Source organism: Ascaphus truei, chromosome 14, assembly GCF_040206685.1.
Source record: "Ascaphus truei isolate aAscTru1 chromosome 14, aAscTru1.hap1, whole genome shotgun sequence".
In the NCBI taxonomy this organism is placed as follows: domain Eukaryota; kingdom Metazoa; phylum Chordata; class Amphibia; order Anura; family Ascaphidae; genus Ascaphus; species Ascaphus truei.
In genome coordinates this window covers 21,264,389-21,282,870 of record NC_134496.1, presented here as the reverse complement: position 1 = coordinate 21,282,870, position 18,482 = coordinate 21,264,389, and the positions used below count along the sequence as shown (strand labels likewise).

Genomic DNA, 18,482 nt, shown 5'->3' with positions numbered 1-18,482 from the left:
TTCTGTGTTACTCTGTCCCTCTGGGTCACACTGTGTGTCTCATTCTGTGTTACTCTGTCCCTCTGGGTCACACTGTGTCTCATTCTGTGTTACTCTGTCCTCTGGGTCACACTGTGTCTCATTCTGTGTTACTCTGTCCCTCTGGGTCACACTGTGTGTCTCATTCTGTGTTACTCTGTCCCTCTGGGTCACACTGTGTCTCATTCTGTGTTACTCTGTCCCTCTGGGTCACACTGTGTCTCATTCTGTGTTACTCTGTCCCTCTGGGTCACACTGTGTGTCTCATTCTGTGTTACTCTGTCCCTCTGGGTCACACTGTGTGTCTCATTCTGTGTTACTCTGTCCCTCTGGGTCACACTGTGTGTCTCATTCTGTGTTACTCTGTCCCTCTGGGTCACACTGTGTCTCATTCTGTGTTACTCTGTCCCTCTGGGTCACACTGTGTCTCATTCTGTGTTACTCTGTCCCTCTGGGTCACACTGTGTCTCATTCTGTGTTACTCTGTCCCTCTGGGCCACACTGTGTCTCATTCTGTGTTACTCTGTCCCTCTGGGTCACACTGTGTGTCTCATTCTGTGTTACTCTGTCCCTCTGGGTCACACTGTGTCTCATTCTGTGTTACTCTGTCCCTCTGGGTCACACTGTGTCTCATTCTGTGTTACTCTGTCCCTCTGGGTCACACTGTGTGTCTCATTCTGTGTTACTCTGTCCCTCTGGGTCACACTGTGTCTCATTCTGTGTTACTCTGTCCCTCTGGGTCACACTGTGTGTCTCATTCTGTGTTACTCTGTCCCTCTGGGTCACACTGTGTCTCATTCTGTGTTACTCTGTCCCTCTGGGTCACACTGTGTCTCATTCTGTGTTACTCTGTCCCTCTGGGTCACACTGTGTCTCATTCTGTGTTACTCTGTCCCTCTGGGTCACACTGTGTCTCATTCTGTGTTACTCTGTCCCTCTGGGTCACACTGTGTGTCTCATTCTGTGTTACTCTGTCCCTCTGGGTCACACTGTGTGTCTCATTCTGTGTTACTCTGTCCCTCTGGGTCACACTGTGTGTCTCATTCTGTGTTACTCTGTCCCTCTGGGTCACACTGTGTGTCTCATTCTGTGTTACTCTGTCCCTCTGGGTCACACTGTGTGTCTCATTCTGTGTTACTCTGTCCCTCTGGGTCACACTGTGTCTCATTCTGTGTTACTCTGTCCCTCTGGGTCACACTGTGTGTCTCATTCTGTGTTACTCTGTCCCTCTGGGTCACACTGTGTCTCATTCTGTGTTACTCTCTCCCTCTGGGTCACAATGTGTCTCATTCTGTGTTACTCTGTCCCTCTGGGTCACACTGTGTCTCATTCTGTGTTACTCTCTCCCTCTGGGTCACACTGTGTCTCATTCTGTGTTACTCTGTCCCTCTGGGTCACACTGTGTGTCTCATTCTGTGTTACTCTGTCCCTCTGGGTCACACCGTGTCTCATTCTGTGTTACTCTGTCCCTCTGGGTCACACTGTGTCTCATTCTGTGTTACTCTGTCCCTCTGGGTCACACTGTGTCTCATTCTGTGTTACTCTGTCCCTCTGGGTCACACTGTGTGTCTCATTCTGTGTTACTCTGTCCCTCTGGGTCACACTGTGTGTCTCATTCTGTGTTACTCTGTCCCTCTGGGTCACACTGTGTCTCATTCTGTGTTACTCTGTCCCTCTGGGTCACACTGTGTGTCTCATTCTGTGTTACTCTGTCCCTCTGGGTCACACTGTGTCTCATTCTGTGTTACTCTGTCCCTCTGGGTCACACTGTGTGTCTCATTCTGTGTTACTCTGTCCCTCTGGGTCACACTGTGTCTCATTCTGTGTTACTCTGTCCCTCTGGGTCACACTGTGTCTCATTCTGTGTTACTCTGTCCCTCTGGGTCACACTGTGTGTCTCATTCTGTGTTACTCTGTCCCTCTGGGTCACACCGTGTCTCATTCTGTGTTACTCTGTCCCTCTGGGCCACACTGTGTGTCTCATTCTGTGTTACTCTGTGTGTCTCATTCTGTGTTACTCTGTCCCTCTGTGTCACACTGTGTGTCTCATTCTGTGTTACTCTGTCCCTCTGGGTCACACTGTGTGTCTCATTCTGTGTTACTCTGTCCCTCTGGGTCACACTGTGTCTCATTCTGTGTTACTCTGTCCCTCTGGGTCACACTGTGTGTCTCATTCTGTGTTACTCTGTCCCTCTGGGTCACACTGTGTGTCTCATTCTGTGTTACTCTGTCCCTCTGGGTCACACTGTGTGTCTCATTCTGTGTTACTCTGTCCCTCTGGGTCACACTGTGTGTCTCATTCTGTGTTACTCTGTCCCTCTGGGTCACACTGTGTCTCATTCTGTGTTACTCTGTCCCTCTGGGTCACACTGGGTGTCTCATTCTGTGTTACTCTGTCCCTCTGGGTCACACTGTGTGTCTCATTCTGTGTTACTCTGTCCCTCTGGGTCACACTGTGTGTCTCATTCTGTGTTACTCTGTCCCTCTGGGTCACACTGTGTCTCATTCTGTGTTACTCTGTCCCTCTGGGTCACACTGTGTGTCTCATTCTGTGTTACTCTGTCCCTCTGGGTCACACTGTGTGTCTCATTCTGTGTTACTCTGTCCCTCTGGGTCACACTGTGTCTCATTCTGTGTTACTCTGTCCCTCTGGGTCACACTGTGTCTCATTCTGTGTTACTCTGTCCCTCTGGGTCACACTGTGTGTCTCATTCTATGTTACTCTGTCCCTCTGGGTCACACTGTGTGTCTCATTCCGTGTTACTCTGTCCCTCTGGGTCACACCGTGTCTCATTCTGTGTTACTCTGTCCCTCTGGGTCACACTGTGTGTCTCATTCTGTGTTACTCTGTCCCTCTGGGTCACACTGTGTGTCTCATTCTGTGTTACTCTGTCCCTCTGGGTCACACTGTGTGTCTCATTCTGTGTTACTCTCTCCCTCTGGGTCACACTGTGTGTCTCATTCTGTGTTACTCTGTCCCTCTGGGTCACACTGTGTCTCATTCTGTGTTACTCTGTCCCTCTGGGTCACACTGTGTCTCATTCTGTGTTACTCTGTCCCTCTGGGTCACACTGTGTGTCTCATTCTGTGTTACTCTGTCCCTCTGGGTCACACTGTGTGTCTCATTCTGTGTTACTCTGTCCCTCTGGGTCACACTGTGTGTCTCATTCTGTGTTACTCTGTCCCTCTGGGTCACACTGTGTCTCATTCTGTGTTACTCTGTCCCTCTGGGTCACACTGTGTCTCATTCTGTGTTACTCTGTCCCTCTGGGTCACACTGTGTCTCATTCTGTGTTACTCTGTCCCTCTGGGTCACACTGTGTGTCTCATTCTGTGTTACTCTGTCCCTCTGGGTCACACTGTGTGTCTCATTCTGTGTTACTCTGTCCCTCTGGGTCACACTGTGTCTCATTCTGTGTTACTCTGTCCCTCTGGGTCACACTGTGTGTCTCATTCTGTGTTACTCTGTCCCTCTGGGTCACACTGTGTGTCTCATTCTGTGTTACTCTGTCCCTCTGGGTCACACTGTGTCTCATTCTGTGTTACTCTGTCCCTCTGGGTCACACTGTGTCTCATTCTGTGTTACTCTGTCCCTCTGGGTCACACCGTGTCTCATTCTGTGTTACTCTGTCCCTCTGGGTCACACTGTGTCTCATTCTGTGTTACTCTGTCCCTCTGGGTCACACCGTGTCTCATTCTGTGTTACTCTGTCCCTCTGGGTCACACTGTGTCTCATTCTGTGTTACTCTGTCCCTCTGGGTCACACTGTGTCTCATTCTGTGTTACTCTGTCCCTCTGGGTCACACTGTGTCTCATTCTGTGTCACTCTGTCCCTCTGGGTCACACCGTGTCTCATTCTGTGTTACTCTGTCCCTCTGGGTCACACTGTGTCTCATTCTGTGTTACTCTGTCCCTCTGGGTCACACTGTGTGTCTCATTCTGTGTTACTCTGTCCCTCTGGGTCACACTGTGTGTCTCATTCTGTGTTACTCTGTCCCTCTGGGTCACACTGTGTCTCATTCTGTGTTACTCTGTCCCTCTGGGTCACACTGTGTGTCTCATTCTGTGTTACTCTGTCCCTCTGTGTCACACTGTGTGTCTCATTCTGTGTTACTCTCTCCCTCTGGGTCACACTGTGTGTCTCATTCTGTGTTACTCTGTCCCTCTGGGTCACACTGTGTGTCTCATTCTGTGTTACTCTGTCCCTCTGGGTCACACTGTGTCTCATTCTGTGTTACTCTGTCCCTCTGGGTCACACTGTGTGTCTCATTCTGTGTTACTCTGTCCCTCTGGGTCACACTGTGTGTCTCATTCTGTGTTACTCTGTCCCTCTGGGTCACACTGTGTGTCTCATTCTGTGTTACTCTGTCCCTCTGGGTCACACTGTGTCTCATTCTGTGTTACTCTGTCCCTCTGGGTCACACTGTGTGTCTCATTCTGTGTTACTCTGTCCCTCTGGGTCACACTGTGTCTCATTCTGTGTTACTCTGTCCCTCTGGGTCACACCGTGTCTCATTCTGTGTTACTCTGTCCCTCTGGGTCACACCGTGTCTCATTCTGTGTTACTCTGTCCCTCTGGGTCACACTGTGTCTCATTCTGTTTTACTCTGTCCCTCTGGGTCACACTGTGTCTCATTCTGTGTTACTCTGTCCCTCTGGGTCACACCGTGTCTCATTCTGTGTTACTCTGTCCCTCTGGGTCACACCGTGTCTCATTCTGTGTTACTCTGTCCCTCTGGGTCACACTGTGTCTCATTCTGTTTTACTCTGTCCCTCTGGGTCACACCGTGTCTCATTCTGTGTTACTCTGTCCCTCTGGGTCACACTGTGTCTCATTCTGTGTTACTCTGTCCCTCTGGGTCACACTGTGTGTCTCATTCTGTGTTACTCTGTCCCTCTGGGTCACACTGTGTGTCTCATTCTGTGTTACTCTGTCCCTCTGGGTCACACTGTGTCTCATTCTGTGTTACTCTGTCCCTCTGGGTCACACCGTGTCTCATTCTGTGTTACTCTGTCCCTCTGGGTCACACTGTGTCTCATTCTGTGTTACTCTGTCCCTCTGGGTCACACCGTGTCTCATTCTGTGTTACTCTGTCCCTCTGGGTCACACTGTGTCTCATTCTGTGTTACTCTGTCCCTCTGGGTCACACTGTGTCTCATTCTGTGTTACTCTGTCCCTCTGGGTCACACTGTGTCTCATTCTGTGTCACTCTGTCCCTCTGGGTCACACCGTGTCTCATTCTGTGTTACTCTGTCCCTCTGGGTCACACTGTGTCTCATTCTGTGTTACTCTGTCCCTCTGGGTCACACTGTGTGTCTCATTCTGTGTTACTCTGTCCCTCTGGGTCACACTGTGTGTCTCATTCTGTGTTACTCTGTCCCTCTGGGTCACACTGTGTCTCATTCTGTGTTACTCTGTCCCTCTGGGTCACACTGTGTGTCTCATTCTGTGTTACTCTGTCCCTCTGTGTCACACTGTGTGTCTCATTCTGTGTTACTCTCTCCCTCTGGGTCACACTGTGTGTCTCATTCTGTGTTACTCTGTCGCTCTGGGTCACACTGTGTGTCTCATTCTGTGTTACTCTGTCCCTCTGGGTCACACTGTGTCTCATTCTGTGTTACTCTGTCCCTCTGGGTCACACTGTGTGTCTCATTCTGTGTTACTCTGTCCCTCTGGGTCACACTGTGTCTCATTCTGTGTTACTCTGTCCCTCTGGGTCACACTGTGTGTCTCATTCTGTGTTACTCTGTCCCTCTGGGTCACACTGTGTGTCTCATTCTGTGTTACTCTGTCCCTCTGGGTCACACTGTGTGTCTCATTCTGTGTTACTCTGTCCCTCTGGGTCACACTGTGTCTCATTCTGTGTTACTCTGTCCCTCTGGGTCACACCGTGTCTCATTCTGTGTTACTCTGTCCCTCTGGGTCACACCGTGTCTCATTCTGTGTTACTCTGTCCCTCTGGGTCACACTGTGTCTCATTCTGTTTTACTCTGTCCCTCTGGGTCACACTGTGTCTCATTCTGTGTTACTCTGTCCCTCTGGGTCACACCGTGTCTCATTCTGTGTTACTCTGTCCCTCTGGGTCACACCGTGTCTCATTCTGTGTTACTCTGTCCCTCTGGGTCACACTGTGTCTCATTCTGTTTTACTCTGTCCCTCTGGGTCACACTGTGTCTCATTCCGTGTTACTCTGTCCCTCTGGGTCACACTGTGTCTCATTCTGTGTTACTCTGTCCCTCTGGGTCACACTGTGTGTCTCATTCTGTGTTACTCTGTCCCTCTGGGTCACACTGTGTGTCTCATTCTGTGTTACTCTGTCCCTCTGGGTCACACTGTGTGTCTCATTCTGTGTTACTCTGTCCCTCTGGGTCACACTGTGTCTCATTCTGTGTTACTCTGTCCCTCTGGGTCACACTGTGTCTCATTCTGTGTTACTCTGTCCCTCTGGGTCACACTGTGTGTCTCATTCTGTGTTACTCTGTCCCTCTGGGTCACACTGTGTCTCATTCCGTGTTACTCTGTCCCTCTGGGTCACACTGTGTCTCATTCTGTGTTACTCTGTCCCTCTGGGTCACACTGTGTCTCATTCTGTGTTACTCTGTCCCTCTGGGTCACACTGTGTCTCATTCTGTGTTACTCTGTCCCTCTGGGTCACACTGTGTCTCATTCTGTTTTACTCTGTCCCTCTGGGTCACACTGTGTCTCATTCTGTGTTACTCTGTCCCTCTGGGTCACACCGTGTCTCATTCTGTGTTACTCTGTCCCTCTGGGTCACACCGTGTCTCATTCTGTGTTACTCTGTCCCTCTGGGTCACACTGTGTCTCATTCTGTTTTACTCTGTCCCTCTGGGTCACACCGTGTCTCATTCTGTGTTACTCTGTCCCTCTGGGTCACACTGTGTCTCATTCTGTGTTACTCTGTCCCTCTGGGTCACACTGTGTGTCTCATTCTGTGTTACTCTGTCCCTCTGGGTCACACTGTGTGTCTCATTCTGTGTTACTCTGTCCCTCTGGGTCACACTGTGTCTCATTCTGTGTTACTCTGTCCCTCTGGGTCACACTGTGTGTCTCATTCTGTGTTACTCTGTCCCTCTGGGTCACACTGTGTCTCATTCTGTGTTACTCTGTCCCTCTGGGTCACACTGTGTCTCATTCTGTGTTACTCTGTCCCTCTGGGTCACACTGTGTCTCATTCTGTTTTACTCTGTCCCTCTGGGTCACACTGTGTCTCATTCTGTGTTACTCTGTCCCTCTGGGTCACACCGTGTCTCATTCTGTGTTACTCTGTCCCTCTGGGTCACACCGTGTCTCATTCTGTGTTACTCTGTCCCTCTGGGTCACACTGTGTCTCATTCTGTTTTACTCTGTCCCTCTGGGTCACACCGTGTCTCATTCTGTGTTACTCTGTCCCTCTGGGTCACACTGTGTCTCATTCTGTGTTACTCTGTCCCTCTGGGTCACACTGTGTGTCTCATTCTGTGTTACTCTGTCCCTCTGGGTCACACTGTGTGTCTCATTCTGTGTTACTCTGTCCCTCTGGGTCACACTGTGTCTCATTCTGTGTTACTCTGTCCCTCTGGGTCACACTGTGTGTCTCATTCTGTGTTACTCTGTCCCTCTGGGTCACACTGTGTCTCATTCTGTGTTACTCTGTCCCTCTGGGTCACACTGTGTGTCTCATTCTGTGTTACTCTGTCCCTCTGGGTCACACCGTGTCTCATTCTGTGTTACTCTGTCCCTCTGGGTCACACTGTGTCTCATTCTGTGTTACTCTGTCCCTCTGGGTCACACTGTGTCTCATTCTGTTTTACTCTGTCCCTCTGGGTCACACCGTGTCTCATTCTGTGTTACTCTGTCCCTCTGGGTCACACCATCTCTCATTCTGTGTTACTCTGTCCCTCTGGGTCACACCATCTCTCATTCTGTGTTACTCTGTCCCTCTGGGTCACACTGTGTGTCTCATTCTGTGTTACTCTGTCCCTCTGGGTCACACTGTGTGTCTCATTCTGTGTTACTCTGTCCCTCTGGGTCACACTGTGTCTCATTCTGTGTTACTCTGTCCCTCTGGGTCACACTGTGTCTCATTCTGTGTTACTCTGTCCCTCTGGGTCACACTGTGTCTCATTCTGTGTTACTCTGTCCCTCTGGGTCACACTGTGTCTCATTCTGTGTTACTCTGTCCCTCTGGGTCACACTGTGTGTCTCATTCTGTGTTACTCTGTCCCTCTGGGTCACACTGTGTGTCTCATTCTGTGTTACTCTGTCCCTCTGGGTCACACTGTGTGTCTCATTCTGTGTTACTCTGTCCCTCTGGGTCACACTGTGTGTCTCATTCTGTGTTACTCTGTCCCTCTGGGTCACACTGTGTGTCTCATTCTGTGTTACTCTGTCCCTCTGGGTCACACTGTGTGTCTCATTCTGTGTTACTCTGTCCCTCTGGGTCACACTGTGTCTCATTCTGTGTTACTCTGTCCCTCTGGGTCACACTGTGTCTCATTCTGTGTTACTCTGTCCCTCTGGGTCACACTGTGTGTCTCATTCTGTGTTACTCTGTCCCTCTGGGTCACACTGTGTCTCATTCTGTGTTACTCTGTCCCTCTGGGTCACACTGTGTCTCATTCTGTGTTACTCTGTCCCTCTGGGTCACACTGTGTCTCATTCTGTGTTACTCTGTCCCTCTGGGTCACACTGTGTGTCTCATTCTGTGTTACTCTGTCCCTCTGGGTCACACCGTGTCTCATTCTGTGTTACTCTGTCCCTCTGGGTCACACTGTGTCTCATTCTGTGTTACTCTGTCCCTCTGGGTCACACTGTGTCTCATTCTGTGTTACTCTGTCCCTCTGGGTCACACTTTGTGTCTCATTCTGTGTTACTCTGTCCCTCTGGGTCACACTGTGTCTCATTCTGTGTTACTCTGTCCCTCTGGGTCACACTGTGTCTCATTCTGTGTTACTCTGTCCCTCTGGGTCACACCGTGTCTCATTCTGTGTTACTCTGTCCATCTGTGTCACACTGTGTCTCATTCTGTGTGTCTCTGTCCCTCTGGGTCACACTGTGTCTCATTCTGTGTTACTCTGTCCCTCTGGGTCACACTGTGTCTCATTCTGTGTTACTCTGTCCCTCTGGGTCACACCGTGTCTCATTCTGTGTTACTCTGTCCCTCTGGGTCACACTGTGTGTCGCATTCTGTGTTACTCTGTCCCTCTGGGTCACTCTGTGTCTCATTCCGTGTTACTCTGTCCCTCTGGGTCACACTGTGTCTCATTCTGTGTTACTCTGTCCCTCTGGGTCACACTGTGTCTCATTCCGTGTTACTCTGTCCCTCTGGGTCACACTGTGTGTCTCATTCTGTGTTACTCTGTCCCTCTGGGTCACACTGTGTGTCTCATTCTGTGTTACTCTGTCCCTCTGGGTCACACTGTGTCTCATTCTGTGTTACTCTGTCCCTCTGGGTCACACTGTGTGTCTCATTCTGTGTTACTCTGTCCCTCTGGGTCACACTGTGTCTCATTCCGTGTTACTCTGTCCCTCTGGGTCACACTGTGTCTCATTCTGTGTTACTCTGTCCCTCTGGGTCACACTGTGTGTCTCATTCTGTGTTACTCTGTCCCTCTGGGTCACACTGTGTGTCTCATTCTGTGTTACTCTGTCCCTCTGGGTCACACTGTGTGTCTCATTCTGTGTTACTCTGTCCCTCTGGGTCACACTGTGTCTCATTCTGTGTTACTCTGTCCCTCTGGGTCACACTGTGTCTCATTCTGTGTTACTCTGTCCCTCTGGGTCACACTGTGTGTCTCATTCTGTGTTACTCTGTCCCTCTGGGTCACACTGTGTCTCATTCTGTGTTACTCTGTCCCTCTGGGTCACACTGTGTGTCTCATTCTGTGTTACTCTGTCCCTCTGGGTCACACTGTGTGTCTCATTCTGTGTTACTCTGTCCCTCTGGGTCACACTGTGTCTCATTCTGTGTTACTCTGTCCCTCTGGGTCACACTGTGTGTCTCATTCTGTGTTACTCTGTCCCTCTGGGTCACACTGTGTGTCTCATTCTGTGTTACTCTGTCCCTCTGGGTCACACTGTGTCTCATTCTGTGTTACTCTGTCCCTCTGGGTCACACTGTGTCTCATTCTGTGTTACTCTGTCCCTCTGGGTCACACTGTGTCTCATTCTGTGTTACTCTGTCCCTCTGGGTCACACTGTGTGTCTCATTCTGTGTTACTCTGTCCCTCTGGGTCACACTGTGTCTCATTCTGTGTTACTCTGTCCCTCTGGGTCACACTGTGTCTCATTCTGTGTTACTCTGTCCCTCTGGGTCACACTGTGTCTCATTCTGTGTTACTCTGTCCCTCTGGGTCACACTGTGTCTCATTCTGTGTTACTCTGTCCCTCTGGGTCACACTGTGTCTCATTCTGTGTTACTCTGTCCCTCTGGGTCACACTGTGTGTCTCATTCTGTGTTACTCTGTCCCTCTGGGTCACACTGTGTCTCATTCTGTGTTACTCTGTCCCTCTGGGTCACACTGTGTGTCTCATTCTGTGTTACTCTGTCCCTCTGGGTCACACTGTGTGTCTCATTCTGTGTTACTCTGTCCCTCTGGGTCACACTGTGTGTCTCATTCTGTGTTACTCTGTCCCTCTGGGTCACACTGTGTCTCATTCTGTGTTACTCTGTCCCTCTGGGTCACACCGTGTCTCATTCTGTGTTACTCTGTCCATCTGTGTCACACTGTGTGTCTCATTCTGTGTTACTCTGTCCCTCTGGGTCACACCGTGTCTCATTCTGTGTTACTCTGTCCCTCTGGGTCACACTGTGTGTCTCATTCTGTGTTACTCTGTCCCTCTGGGTCACACTGTGTGTCTCATTCTGTGTTACTCTGTCCCTCTGGGTCACACCGTGTCTCATTCTGTGTTACTCTGTCCCTCTGGGTCACACCGTGTCTCATTCTGTGTTACTCTGTCCCTCTGGGTCACACTGTGTGTCTCATTCTGTGTTACTCTGTCCCTCTGGGTCACACTGTGTCTCATTCTGTGTTACTCTGTCCCTCTGGGTCACACTGTGTGTCTCATTCTGTGTTACTCTGTCCCTCTGGGTCACACTGTGTCTCATTCTGTGTTACTCTCTCCCTCTGGGTCACACTGTGTGTCTCATTCTGTGTTACTCTGTCCCTCTGGGTCACACTGTGTCTCATTCTGTGTTACTCTGTCCCTCTGGGTCACACTGTGTGTCTCATTCTGTGTTACTCTGTCCCTCTGGGTCACACTGTGTGTCTCATTCTGTGTTACTCTGTCCCTCTGGGTCACACTGTGTCTCATTCTGTGTTACTCTGTCCCTCTGGGTCACACTGTGTCTCATTCTGTGTTACTCTGTCCCTCTGGGTCACACCGTGTCTCATTCTGTGTTACTCTGTCCCTCTGGGTCACACTGTGTGTCTCATTCTGTGTTACTCTGTCCCTCTGGGTCACACTGTGTGTCTCATTCTGTGTTACTCTGTCCCTCTGGGTCACACTGTGTCTCATTCTGTGTTACTCTGTCCCTCTGGGTCACACTGTGTCTCATTCTGTGTTACTCTGTCCCTCTGGGTCACACCGTGTCTCATTCTGTGTTACTCTGTCCCTCTGGGTCACACTGTGTGTCTCATTCTGTGTTACTCTGTCCCTCTGGGTCACACTGTGTGTCTCATTCTGTGTTACTCTGTCCCTCTGGGTCACACTGTGTCTCATTCTGTGTTACTCTCTCCCTCTGGGTCACACTGTGTCTCATTCTGTGTTACTCTGTCCCTCTGGGTCACACTGTGTGTCTCATTCTGTGTTACTCTGTCCCTCTGGGTCACACTGTGTGTCTCATTCTGTGTTACTCTGTCCCTCTGGGTCACACTGTGTCTCATTCTGTGTTACTCTGTCCCTCTGGGTCACACCGTGTCTCATTCTGTGTTACTCTGTCCCTCTGGGTCACACTGTGTCTCATTCTGTGTTACTCTCTCCCTCTGGGTCACACTGTGTCTCATTCTGTGTTACTCTGTCCCTCTGGGTCACACCGTGTCTCATTCTGTGTTACTCTGTCCCTCTGGGTCACACTGTGTCTCATTCTGTGTTACTCTCTCCCTCTGGGTCACACCGTGTCTCATTCTGTGTTACTCTGTCCCTCTGGGTCACACTGTGTGTCTCATCCTGTGTTACTCTGTCCCTCTGGGTCACACTGTGTGTCTCATTCTGTGTTACTCTGTCCCTCTGGGTCACACTGTGTGTCTCATTCTGTGTTACTCTGTCCCTCTGGGTCACACTGTGTGTCTCATTCTGTGTTACTCTGTCCCTCTGGGTCACACTGTGTGTCTCATTCTGTGTTACTCTGTCCCTCTGGGTCACACTGTGTGTCTCATTCTGTGTTACTCTGTCCCTCTGGGTCACACCGTGTCTCATTCTGTGTTACTCTGTCCCTCTGGGTCACACTGTGTGTCTCATTCTGTGTTACTCTGTCCCTCTGGGTCACACTGTGTGTCTCATTCTGTGTTACTCTGTCCCTCTGGGTCACACTGTGTCTCATTCTGTGTTACTCTGTCCCTCTGGGTCACACTGTGTGTCTCATTCTGTGTTACTCTGTCCCTCTGGGTCACACTGTGTCTCATTCTGTGTTACTCTGTCCCTCTGGGTCACACCGTGTCTCATTCTGTGTTACTCTGTCCCTCTGGGTCACACTGTGTGTCTCATTCTGTGTTACTCTGTCCCTCTGGGTCACACTGTGTGTCTCATTCTGTGTTACTCTGTCCCTCTGGGTCACACTGTGTTTCATTCTGTGTTACTCTGTCCCTCTGGGTCACACTGTGTGTCTCATTCTGTGTTACTCTGTCCCTCTGGGTCACACTGTGTCTCATTCTGTGTTACTCTGTCCCTCTGGGTCACACTGTGTCTCATTCTGTGTTACTCTGTCCCTCTGGGTCACACTGTGTCTCATTCTGTGTTACTCTGTCCCTCTGGGTCACACTGTCTCTCTCTCTCGCACTTGACAGGGGACATCGCCGGGGGATGTAAACTCCTCAGGAACAGATACGAGAGCAGAGACCGCGAGTGGGCCACGTACACATGTGTGTTAGGATACCACGTGTTCGGTGAGTGACTGTCCCCCGGTCACGGCACATCTCTCACTGGCTGTCCCTTCTATCTCGGTGTCTGTCTCTCTGGGGACTGGCAGGTGAGGCGGTGTAGGTACAGATATTAGCGCTCTCGTGGGACGTCTCTTATCTGTGTGTCTATCTCTCAGGGGTCTGGCCGGAAGGCAGTGATGGCACAGATATTAACTCTCTCGCACGCTCTCGTGGGCTCTCTCTTGTGTCCGTGGCTGATGATTTCTGTAAAGTTCATCTGTTCCGGTATCCGTGTAATAAACCAAAGGTAAAGAGATGGCAACGGCTTAGCATAAGATTGTGCCACATTCATGACATTGTGTGACAGATATGACATCACATACCATCATGGGACAGATATGACATCACACACAGGTTACATGTTAATATCGTGAAAAGTCACGCGCGTTGCATGGTATCACAACACGTATGTCCCTCTCTCCAGGCTCCCAGCCACGTGTACTCCGGCCACGGGAGTCATGTGACCAATGTCCGCTTCACACATGATGACAGCCACCTGATTTCACTGGGCGGAAAAGACGCCAGCATCTTCCAATGGAGAGTGGTGGGAGGAGGCAGCATGCCCCGCAGCCAATCTCTGTCCTCATCCTCATCGCTGGACGCTGCCCCCTGATCTCCATAGCCACCACCCTAACAGAGCCACACCCACCAATGAGAGCCACACCTACTGATCTGTGAGCCCTGCCACCTAATCTTAGAGCTCCTCCCCCAGCGCTCTCTTGCCCCCCTCCCTAGTGCTTTTCCCCCCGGTGTATATATACATAGTTCTAATGGTTCTTGTTGAACTTCTCTGGAATTTTAATAAATGTTTATGCGAGAATCTACGGCGGATTTATGAGTGTGAGTGAGACTGCCCTCCAATAAGTGAGACTTTTTTCTTTAATAAGTGAAAAAGCCGTTCAATGAGTCAGATTGTCTTCTAATGAGTGAGACTGTATTCCAATGAAAGAGACTGCTAATAGGTGAGACTGTATTCCAATTAAAGAGACTGCTAATAGGTGAGACTGTATTCCAATGAAAGAGACTGCTAATAGGTGAGACTGTATTCCAATGAAAGAGACTGCTAATAGGTGAGACTGTATTCCAATGAAAGAGACTGCTAATAGGTGAGACTGTATTCCAATGAAAGAGACTGCTAATAGGCGAGACTGTATTCCAATGAAAGAGACTGCTAATAGGTGAGACTGTAAAGGGATTGCCTTTCCTATTGTCTGATGTTTGTTGCACTTACTGTATTATAATTCCCTGTACTGTATTGTAAAGTGCTGAGTACACTGTGTGCTATATAAATAAAGATATACATACATATGAGTGTGTCTGCTTTCTCAATGAGCGAGACTGTTTCCCAATGAGAGATTCTCCCCCCCCCCCCATAATTAGGGACACTGCCTTCCAGTGAGATTGCCTTCCCAATGAGTGAGACTGCCTTCCCAATGAGAGAGACTGCCTTCCCAATGCGTGAGACTGCCTTCCCAATGAGTGAGACTGCCTTCCCAATGAGAGAGACTGCCTTCCCAATGCGTGAGACTGCCTTCCCAATGAGTGAGACTGCCTTCCCAATGCGTGAGACTGCCTTCCCAATGCGTGAGACTGCCTTCCCAATGCGTGAGACTGCCTTCCCAATGCGTGAGACTGCCTTCCCAATGAGTGAGACTGCCTTCCCAATGAGTGAGACTGCCTTCCCAATGAGTGAGACTGCCTTCCCAATGAGTGAGACTGCCTTCCCAATGCGTGAGACTGCCTTCCCAATGCGTGAGACTGCCTTCCCAATGAGTGAGACTGCCTTCCCAATGAGTGAGACTGCCTTCCCAAGGAGTGAGACGGCCTTTCCAATGAGTGAGACTGCCCCCCAAAGATGCAACAAGAAACAAGTCCAGAGCAGCATCCAATGTGACAAAAATACACAGTGAAATACCTATATATCTCTTGAAAAAGGGTCCTCCAGCTAACCCTTTGGCCAAAGCGTACAAGTCTGTGAACCACTTTCAAGGCATGACCAATTCGCAGGTCCTAACACTAACTGATTAAAATCCGTATTTACCTCTATAATTAGAGCAGTGTTTCCCAACTCCAGTCCTCAGGGAACCCCAACAGGTCAGGTCTTAAGGATATCCCTGCTCCAGCACAGGTGGGTCAATCAGGGGCTCAGTCATTTTAACTGAGCAACCTGTGCTGGAGCAGGGATATCCTTAAGACCTGACCTGTTGTGGTTCCCTCAGAACTAGTGTTGGGAAACACTGAATTAGAGGCAGGATGGTCCTGGCATTGAAACCTGCTAACTTGGACAGTGGGGAGGGGCGAGCTTTAAACCCTGGGTGGGAGGAGCCACTAACCTCCAAACCAGCTGAGACCAGCTGGACAAAGTAAACAAACACACAGATACCCAGCAAGCTCTCAGAACCCCCCCCCAAAAAATTTTTTTTACCACAAAATATATATATACTAGCTGATATACCCGGCGTTGCCCGGGATTTACCCCCCTTCACAGATGGGTCCCTCCCCCTCCTTCACAGCTGCGGTCTCCCCTCCCTGCACCCCACATGACTGTCCACCCCCTGCACCCCACAAAACACCCCCCCCTGCACCCCACATCACTCCCCCCCTGCACCCCACATCACTCACCTCCTGCACACATTTCTCCCCCCCTGCACACTACATCACTCTCCACCCCTGCACCCCACATCACTCTCCACCCCCCTGCACCCCATATCACTCTCCACCCCCCCTGCACCCCACACTCTCCACATCACTCCATCCCCCTGCACCCCACATGACTCTCCACCCCCCTGCACCCCACATCACTCTCCACCCCTCTGCACCTCTCATCACTGTCCACCCCACATCACTGTCCACCCCACATCACTGTCCACCCCCCTGCACCCCACATCACTGTCCACCCCCTGCACCCCAAATCACTCTCCCCACCTGCACACCACATCACTCTCCACCCCTGCACCCCACATCACTCTCCACCCCCCCTGCACCCCACACTCTCCACCCCACATCACTCTCCACCCCCCTGCACCCCACATGACTCTCCACCCCCCTGCACCCCACATCACTCTCCACCCCCCTGCACCCCACATCACTCTCCACCCCTCTGCACCCCTCATCACTGTCCACCCCACATCACTGTCCACCCCCCTGCACCCCACATCACTGTCCACCCCCCTGCACCCATCACTCGCCACCCCCTGCACCCCACATCACTCGCCACCCCCCTGCACCCCACATCAGTGTCCACCTCCTACACCCCACATCACTCACCACCCCCCTGAACCCCACTTCACTCGTCACCCCCCTGCACCCCTGTGACGGTAACTTTGTGACAGGCTATAATAATACACCAAAAATATAACTGGGTTGAACTGAACGAGGCTTAGATATGATAAAATATAATTTATTCCTTGAAAAAGGTGAACACACGAGATTATACAAATAACAGACAAAATATAGACATTTAGCCATCAGGATACAGGATGGGCCATTTCTTCCATAATTCAGGTTCAGATGTGGACATCACGACAATACATGGAGACAATTGAGTAAGCGGTGAATCTGACTTATATACCATTTCAGCTCTTGCTCTTAACCCTAGGCGCCAAGCTGGCTAGGAAAATCTCTTTGAAGTAGATTTTAAGTGTGAAGTATGACACTCACAAACCACTCAACTTCCTTTGTTCCTGGCCCTAGTATAAACAATCAGAGCAGTTAACCTTTGATCAGAGGGCGTACTTCCTAGACATTTGGTCTCTCTCCTGACCATTTGCATTCCTTAGTAGGCAGGAATCTTCGCGGGCATTTGCCCCCGCTTTGAAATATAGTATGGTTCTAAATATACACACATATTAAAATAACCGGTTCTGTTAGGCCCAGCGGGTCCAAACTTTCCAGACCTTAATGCCAGAAGTGGTACACTATAGGGTCCAAGTTTCAGCCCACTGCAACCTTTGGAACCGGAGATATACAAATACCATATAAACCGTTTCATATTTTATTATAAAAATCTCCGCTAAAAAGAAATCTCAGTTTTTCACTCATTCCCCATTGAAAACAACGGGCTCTGCCGCCATGGGCTTCAATGGAGCAACTCCGCCGTTGCAGTCAATTGGGTTCCCTGCCCTAGGCTTTCAATGGGGTAACCGCCGCCATTGAAGCCTATGGGAAAAACCACAAATCTTTACATTCGTCCATACTCCGTCTGGTTGTTCAGAGAGGGCTGGGAAGGGTCATACATTAAAGCCGGAACCTTGGCTACATGCCACCCAAATCCCATCCCTCTGGTCATTCCAGAACCGGAGATATGGACTTACAGTTTTCATCATTTCACACTTAGTCGTTTTTACGCCACGCGGTTTTTCCCCATTGGAATCAATGGCCGGCGCCGCCATAGACAATGCATGGCACACGCCGCCATTAGATTCAATGGGACCTCCGCTCCGCCTTTGAAGTCAATGGCGCGACCCTCCTCCGCTCGACCCCTTACGGGGGTCTCTCATTCCTGTACCCGGTGTGGATCGTGTGTGGGGGTTCCTATGAGCAAGGGGCAAAAAGAACTTTATTCCCAGGGGCCCTAGAACCTAAGATTCCCACGCCAATTGTCTTTGAACTTGACCGAAGTGATTAAACTTTTCAAAGACATTGTATCCGCTTTTGCTGTCTGCGGTTTGGATGGCTGCCAACCTGTTTCTCGAGGCCGGCGTTGAGGAATCTCCATTGAAGTCAATGAGCCCATTGACTTACAATGGGAAACCGCCGCTCCTCCTCTCGGACGCCACCTGCTGGTCGTCGCTGGAAAACAGGTCCAAAACCGCTACTTCTGCCATTAGAACACATGAAGGCTCAATGGCGACCTATGGAAGGCTGCAAAATGGAGCCCGAAAAGGCGGGAAAAGGGAACAAAGGGCTATAATCACTAAATTAACATTAACCCCTTCCCTCCCGCATCAACCCTAGTGTATGTGTGAGTGCAAACACCAGGATGAGACATTACATTTATACAGGGGAATAAACATTTGGATACTGAAGCAAGGTAAAAAAACACATTACTGAACCTCAGTCCAGTTAACCCCTTGCTTCCCAGGTGAGAGTAGGGGGTGGCCAAATGGGGTGTAACCCCTTTAATCCCTGGCCAAATCCCCTCTCTGTTGACACCTCCCCTGCTCAATGGGTGCCTTGTGACCCTGCTGCCTCCCCTGTCACTGGGACACCACTCGCATCCTTGAAGCACTCAATAAGTCCTGAGGGATTGGCCTGGCAAAATTGTCCTCCGGCATTGTCCAGTACATTGTCCTGGCCACAGTGGACAGTGAAGTCCAGATCCT

General features: G+C 50.3%; 1 protein-coding gene across 1 annotated transcript in view; it reads left to right on the top strand.

Moving 5' to 3' along the window:
• EML3 (EMAP like 3) overlaps positions 1-13,771 on the top strand; it is a 68,818-nt gene extending 55,047 nt beyond the window's left edge. Inside the window, exons 15-17 of the mRNA XM_075569405.1 lie at positions 13,055-13,122; positions 13,275-13,405; positions 13,583-13,771. Of these exons, the coding sequence (XP_075425520.1) occupies positions 13,055-13,122; positions 13,275-13,405; positions 13,583-13,771 (388 nt within the window). The remainder of the gene's footprint in view (positions 1-13,054; positions 13,123-13,274; positions 13,406-13,582) is intronic.
• Positions 13,772-18,482: the final 4,711 nt, after the last annotated feature.